At 50.2% G+C, this 7,695-nt stretch overlaps 1 protein-coding gene across 1 annotated transcript; it reads right to left on the bottom strand.

Annotated features, from left to right (window-relative positions):
* Positions 1-3,281: 3,281 nt before the first annotated feature.
* Positions 3,282-6,670, bottom strand: Dhdds (dehydrodolichyl diphosphate synthase subunit). Its single transcript, XM_027399611.2, has 6 exons — positions 6,467-6,670; positions 5,624-5,668; positions 5,399-5,428; positions 5,036-5,086; positions 4,553-4,648; positions 3,282-4,141 (listed from the first exon to the last, which is right to left on the bottom strand). Exons 1-6 carry the CDS (start codon positions 6,479-6,481, stop codon positions 4,106-4,108), a joined length of 273 nt encoding a protein of 90 aa, XP_027255412.1. The 5' UTR covers positions 6,482-6,670; the 3' UTR covers positions 3,282-4,105.
* Positions 6,671-7,695: the final 1,025 nt, after the last annotated feature.

Raw genomic sequence — 7,695 nt, 5'->3', positions numbered from 1 at the left:
ACAAGCTTGTTTTACATGTCAATCCCAGTTCCCTCTCTCCTCCCCTGCCCCCTGCCCCCCACTAAAACCCTACCTATCACAGACCCTTTCTGCTCCCCAAGGAGGGTGAGGCCTTCCGAAGGGGGTCTTCAGAGTCTGTCATATCCTTTGGGATAGGGCCTAGGCCCAGTGACACAACTTTTAAAAAGCCCAATGAATGTGGCATGTCTACACCACAGACCATCCTAGTCAGGAACAGCAGTGATTTTGTAACACGAACGTAACACTACATTTCAAAAGAGCAGAGATTACAATTTAGAGAAATGTTCAAAACAGGCAAAACTATAGATGATCAGAGTTTGTCTAGTGACTGGGAGGTAGGGATGGGGCATTAACTGCCAGTGAGCTTGTAGCTTTTTGGGGTGGGAAAGGAATGATGAAAACATTCTGGAATTATAGACAGCAGTGCCCACCACACAACCGTGCATACCACACTGGACCTCCTGCTCTAAGACAGTCAATTTTGTTTTTCTGTTTTGTTTTTTTGTTTTTTTGTTTTTTGAGATAGGGCTTCTCTGTGGCTTTGGAGGCTGTCCTGGAACTAGCTCTTGTAGACCAGGCTGGCCTGAAATTCAGAGATCAACTTGCCTCTGCCTCCTGAGTGCTAGGATTAAAGGCGTGCATCACCACTGTTTGGCAAGACTGTCAATTTTACGGTATGTTTATTTTTCAAAAAAGGGGGAAGGTTTTACTCAGCAGTGTCTTATGGTCAAACCAATCAGACGAGGCCAGGTCTATCTAGAGGTCACAGGATACAGGGTGTGAAGCCAACACCAGCAGCCCTTCTGTCTTGTCTGCCTGTTCCAGGGGTTCTCAGTTCCTTACATAGTGGTGACCTGCACCATACAATTATTTTTGTTGCTATTTCATAACTGTATTTTTGCTGTTATGAATCATAATGTGAATGTTTTCTGATCGTCTTAGGCAACTCCTGCATGTTGAGAACCACTGCCTCAGTTCTAATGATTGTGTTTAAACAGTGACTCTGAAGGTTCAGCTGGAGTGAGCAAGCCATAGTCCTGCTGAAACACAGGCTGCTGAGGAGCTTCCTGCAAACGAGGGAAGAAGAAAGAACCCTGAAACCCCGCCTCTGGGCATGGGTGAGTAGATTATATCTCCAGAAGACTCAGGCCAGTTAGACAATATGAGGAAAAACTTGCTATATATCCTTCCTTTTTTTTTTTTTTTCCCAAGATGGGGTTTCTCTGTAATTTTGTAGTCCTGGAACTCGCTCTGTAGACCAGGCTGGTCTCGTATTCAGAGATCTGCCTGCCTCTGCTTTTCAGCGTTAGGACTAAAGGTGTACACCTACTATTACCACCCAGCATATCATCCCTAAGAATTGAGACTGGGCCAGGTGGTGGTGCCATACACCTTTAATCCCAGCATTCAGGAGCAGAGTTCGATCTATAGATCAGCCTGGTCTATAGAGTTGAGTTCCAGGACAGCCAGGGCTACAGAGAAACCCTGTCTGGAAAAAACAAAACAAAACAAAACAAAAAGGTGAGATTGGAGGTGGAGAACTGGCTCATTGGTTAAGAGAACGGACTCTTCTTCTAGAGGACCCAGGTTTAATGCCCAGCACCCACATGGCAGCTCATAACTGTAATTCCAGTTCTAGGGGACCTGGAACTCATGACAAAACACTAATGCACATAAAAGAAAAAATAAAAATAAGGTAGATTGGTTACAGCATGCTTTGAGTTGGGAAGGGTGCACTCAAAAAAAAAAATACCGTTTGCACAGTCTGTGCACCACATGTGTGCCTGGTGTCCATGGAAACCGGGAGGGGATATTTGATTTCCTGGAACTGGAGTTAAAGTGTCAGGAGTTAGCATGTCATTATGTGCTGGCAACTAACCCTGTATGCTTTGGGGGGGGGGGGGCGTGTCACAGTAAGTGCCCCAACCACCCCGTCTATCTCCAGCCCTCTGGGGGGTTCACTTTTTGCTGCTGAAATGGTTTTCATGTGGCCAAGTCTGGTCTTACATGTCGAGTTCATGGTGACCTTCAACTCCTCATCTCGACAGCCTCCTAAGTGTTCGGGCCACAGGATAATAAAGGTATAGCCAGGTAGCACATAGCCAGTCTTTAGTTCAGCACAGGGCAGACACAGAGCAACTCAAATACGCCAAGCTATAGGAATACATACCAAGTTGACTATCAACAGACCTATCCCACATATTTGGCAACAGGTGACCAGAGCAGAAAAATACTTACAAGCCAGCTATGACATAGGGAGGCAATGTCCACTTTAGAATTGGCCCAAAGACTAGCACGGCACGTGGTAGGGGTGAATGCAGTCCATGGTTAAGCAAAACACATAATCTCAACACAGTAAGTAACCCAACTATAGTTTCCAAACTAACAGTAACCATGAAGACAGCCCACAGGTCCCTCTGGAATTGTCTCACACATCAGTCAAAATGAAATGGCCTTTGGATAGGAGTCTAAGACTTTTGACAAATTACTTTGAAAACTCATTTTGTTCAGAATGTTGGCAAATAACTAAGGTTTCTCATTTTAGTTTCTTAATCCAGAAAGGAACACACCAACCCCAAAGCTTCAAGAGCTAAATTGTCAACTCAACCTTTTGACAGAGGAATAGAATGAGGCAATTTCTGTAGTTTCCCAATTTATTTCCCTCAAATATAAGCCACGTGAATTCTGTGAAACACGTTCAAATTGCAGTCACACAAATCTATTAAAAGGCCTGTATTGTTTTGGGGGAAGGAGAGTGGTTTGAGACAGGTTTCTCTGTGGCTTTGGAGGCTGTCCTGAACTAGCTCTTGTAGACCAGGCTGGTCTCCAACTCAGAGATCACCCACCTCTGCTTCTGCCTCCCGAGTGCTGGGATTAAAGTCGAGCGCCACCACTGCCCAGCAGCCTGTATTCTTATACCCTCCAATTAGCCAGCCAGTCTATTAACATTGTTGCAGGTCAGTAGAGTGGCAGCTGATCTGATTCATATGACCAAACATAGCATTGCCTCAAGAGAGCAGAGGGATGCCTAGCTGTTTGTATCCAAACCTTTGACCTGTTGATCCTTGCATATAATAAACTTTAAGCCCTTCAAGAACCACTCTTTCCTTTACCCACTCACCATCAAGTCTACTTCTGGGAGGCACAGCCACCTCCACTTACCGTGTGTTTAGGAGACTGACTAAATCCAAGACCATTCAATCAAACCAAGAGTCCCGGGAGCCAGGTTCCTCATTGTTGGGAAAAGACCAGAGGCAGCATTCCAAGCCAAACCTTATCCAGCTTTATTAAAGATACTTTCCATAAACAATCATGGTATTTCAGGCAGGACATGGGCAGACAATCAGTAACAGTTTACAAGAACTTCCAAACTCCCTTCTTGTATGGACTACCAAAATCAGAAAGCCACTATAAAACCCGGTGAAGTCTTCATTCAATGCTTTGAAAAGGGGAAGAGCTTAGAGTGAGGGTTGACATTTCACATTAAGGATGTTGTTTAACAACTTTTCACAAGCCGACCCTGACTTTCAGGAAACGAAATGAAAACGGCAGAATTATCAATCTGAAGATCCACAATCTTGTATATAAAAGGAACTGCTGCTCTTTTGAGGATATTATTTTCACTGCAAAGTTCAGATTGCCCAATAGACCAGCAAAACCAATTTTAGGGGGTCAGGTTCCAACAGGTCTCTGGTTTTAAGGGAGTTAAGTCTATGTTGATGGTACAGGGGGAAGAGGATATAAAAATGAATTTTAGAGTTTTTCCACACAAGGCATTCTGTGCCATGGCGGCCACATATGTCAACACCAGGACGTCTCTCCTGAGCCAAGAGAAAACTTTCTAAATTGTCAAGGAAAGATGTTTTCCATCAACCATCAATCAATCCAGCTTAGGAGACATTTTGTTAGTGACACATGTTCCTTCCCCACCCCAAAACAATGAAGTGTTCTGTGTGCTAACAACATAGCTTAAAAAAAAAAAAAAAGTAAAACAAAATTCTGCATTTTTATAAAACTTGATAAAAAATAGTATTTCAAACTGTACAGTCACCAGAAGTACACAGTTATCAAAAATGCACACATTTCACTTGGCATCTCCAGCACCTTCAGCTTTTTGTGCCTAAAAGAAAGACAGGTAAAGTCAACATGCAAATTAAAATTGATCTTTGCTTATAATCAATACATGGTATCACTGTTTGCAGTTTTGGGGTACGTAAAGACACCAAGTCTGAAGCACACCCAGTGGTCAACTTTACTAAATCACCCCCTTCACTAACTGACTAGGAAGAGAGATCAGAAGACCCCAGGTCACTTCTAGCTTTAAAATTTCATGGAACAGCACGAGTGACACTCAGGACAAGCCAACACAGCCTGTGCCTTGTAGATTATAACAGATTTTTACAACTGAGGATTTGGGACAGGAAAAAAAAAAAAATCACATCACACCCAGACCTATCCAGATATAATAAACAATTTCAGGATAGATGACTCACTGAGTGCACACCCAATGAAGATCTAGCTACAACTGTACCTGGTCTGTTTTGGCGTCTCCATTTTCTGCAGGGTTATTTGCATCCTTGCCAGCATCTGCTTTCCCCTTCTTCCCCTTGGGTACCTTCTCTCCCTTCTAAAACCAAGGAAGGATGGATAGAACATTTTTCATTTTGTATACCAGGAGATAACCTACCAGGCTCTGCAAAGCAGGCTTGGCTACTGGATACACCCCCTACAGTAAGCTAAATTATAACTTGTGGTCCTCAGCATACAAAGTCATCTAAACATGAGTTACAGACTACATTAACTAGAAATCCTTGTTTAACAGACAAGGGTAGTGTTTTGTAATTTATGCCAAGGATCCTAACATGACAAATACCAGGAATGAGGCTATGGAAATAACTTACAACATCCACTGATAAGAGTCACCATGATGATGATTAAGGAGGTGAAGGATAGTTCTCCTTCTGTGAAAATCACCAAACTAGTATCAGCTCCGAAGTCTCTGGGTCCTGCTTACCTTTGCAGGAGCCTTTTTAGGCTTGGGCTCTGGCTTTGGAGGAGCAGGTTTCTAATTTTGGGAGGCAGAGGAGAAGAGGAAACTATTAGTATGATGGACCAAAAGAAACAGCCCACCACACCACAGCTAGGAAAGCTCCTATCATTTGGGATTGCCTTTCTTTTACAATTTAAAAGTGACCTTCCACTTTGGTCACTACCATCAGAACTTAAGACAACAGTGAACTCCAGATGTGTACCACCACAAGGTAATTTATTCCAAACCAGCCACAAACTGAACTGCAATTCAATGAATCCAAAGGGAATCCCAAAAATGTTTCCCAACCTCAGAGTAATAAGCATGAGGAATTCAAAATATACTTACAGCAGACAACCTTGCAGATCTTCTCTGTGGCTATTAAAATAAAAACAAAGTCAGAAAAATAGGCACAAGTTTCACCCCAGTTTCTCCTCCCAGGTTAAGGAGAGCAAATATGGAAAACTCTAGGGCAACTTCCAGACCGGGGCTGTGGTCAAATACTACGGAAGGAGCCCCGTGGTGTTTACCACCCACGGCCTGTGCGACAAGCCCTATATGGACAACACTCACCTCGTCCTTCACCTTGGCTTTATCTCCTTTAGTATCCCCTTCAGCCTATAAAAAGATGAAAGGCCAACATTTGTAACCTCGGGGATGTAAATCTCAGTCATCGGCAACTTGACAGAAAGCGGTAACTCGTTTCTAAGACGTATCCACTCCGGGTCTCTTAAAAGTAGCTTTAGTGGGGATCCAGCCGAGCCGCAGCCCGAAGGACCCGGCGGGTTGGCTGTAAAGCGCGGGAGAAGCTGGAGCGGGGCCGGGAAGGCGCCCGGCGCCACCAGCCAGGCAGGAGCAACAGCTGCAGACTGTGCAAACAAACCCCTCCGGAGGCGGAGCCCAGTGCCGTTGCCATGGCAGCCGTCGAGGGCGGGAGCTCGGGGAACTCGTGGGCGGCCGTGCGCGGCCTCTGCGCCGGGAACGTGGGCGGCCGGGGGCGGAGCCCCGGCGAGGCCCCACCCCTCGCGGCGGCAGTTTTTTGGCGGCAGCGCGCTCCCCGCCCGCCCAGCCGAGCGCCGCCTTCCCGCCCTTTCGGGTTTGAATCGCCCGCTCGCTCGCTCGCCCGCCCGCCCGGAGGAGGGGAGGGGCTGCCGGTGGGGGAGGGGGCGCGGCGGCAGAGGAGAGCGGGGTAAACAGCTGCCAACATGGCTCCTCCCGCCGCCGCCGCCGCCGCTCCTCCAATATGGCTTCTGGAGCCCGCGGGCAACGCGCCGCGCAGGATTCGCCCGCGGCCCGACTCGGGCTGGAACCCGCGCGCGCCGCGCCGCGCCGCGCCGCTCTACCCGCCGAGTTCCGCGCTCGAGGCGAGCGGTGCAAGTGGCGGCGCCCGGGCTCCCGCGCGCTCGCGCCACGTACCTTTCTTTTGGGCATGGCGGCGGCGGCGGCGGCGGCGGGGGAGGTCGGCGCTGGACGCGGGGATGCAGCGGTGCGCGGGCTCGGTCCGTCCGGGGGTCGCTCTCGCTGCTTCTTCACACTGCTCGGGCTCCGGGGGGTTTATAAAGTTTTTATAGCGCTGGGAGCCCCGGACCGGTTAGAACCGGATTTCACCTCCCGTCGCCGCTCATTGGCCCAGCTGGGGTCACGTGGGCGGGGTTTAAACTCACCTCCTCTGGAGTGAGGAGGGGGTGTAGGGGGAGGGGGAGCGAGACGGCGGCGCGCCCTGGGGGAGGGGGCGCGGTGGGGGAGGCGCGCACTGGAGGCCGTAAACGAGGGGCGCGCGAGGCGGCGGGCTCGGGGTTCCGCTCCCGCCCGAGCTGCCTTTTGCAAACTACCAAGTTCCTTCCACCTTATGCAACCCCGCTACCCACTTCTCCAAGCCGTGCGAGCCGCACGGGCACATCTCGTCCGCTTTCCTTCCTGCTCCCGCCGGGGGCCCCACGACAGGGGACTGCGAGGCCTGGCCGCGCTGCCAGCTCCCTGGGCGGCGGGAGGCGCGCCAGCTCCGGGGGCCGCGGGCTCTCCGGGATGGCAGCGAGGAGGCCGGCTTGGCGCAGTCGGACGTGCATCCTCCCGAGCTGCCACCGCGGGGAGCCCCTCCGAGCGCCTCACCTGCAGAGCAGCCCGGGAGGTGGGGGGCGTGGGCTTCAAGTGGAGACTCTCCACACAGGGGTGCCTTTCGGGTACCGCGGGGCAGGTAGGAGCTGTCCTTTCAGCACCTACCGCGCCATCGCCTCCCCGAACGCGAAGCCGCCCCCCAACATCGGGCGGGCGGCTTCCTTGAGTCCCTGCACGTCCGGCCCCTTGGACCCCGTCACAGAATGGTGGAGAAAGCCGCCAACACGATCCGCGAGCTCTCCCCTCCCCCTAAGCCCTCTGGGTCTCGGGTACAGCTAGCCCAGCTGCCCCCGCTCGACAGAGGCCACCAAACCTGGGCTTTGCAGATGCCACAGCTGGCGAAATCCCTCCCAGCAGTATCAAGCCCGCTTGCTCCCGCTGTTGAAGGAAAGCGCCAGAAGATTGGGAAACAAGTAGATGAACAGGTGTGATGGCCAAGGGGCCCTTCCAGTGCACCCCAGCCCCAAGCCCAGCGATCCAGTGCTAGCCAAGCGCACGACAGAGGGTGCCAATCGCAGAAGCAAAGCGTT

The sequence above is a fragment of the Cricetulus griseus genome, chromosome 2, assembly GCF_003668045.3.
Source record: "Cricetulus griseus strain 17A/GY chromosome 2, alternate assembly CriGri-PICRH-1.0, whole genome shotgun sequence".
In the NCBI taxonomy this organism is placed as follows: Eukaryota; Metazoa; Chordata; class Mammalia; order Rodentia; family Cricetidae; genus Cricetulus; species Cricetulus griseus.
The sequence above is the reverse complement of the archived record's forward strand: the minus strand, read 5'-3'. Positions and strand labels throughout refer to the sequence as shown.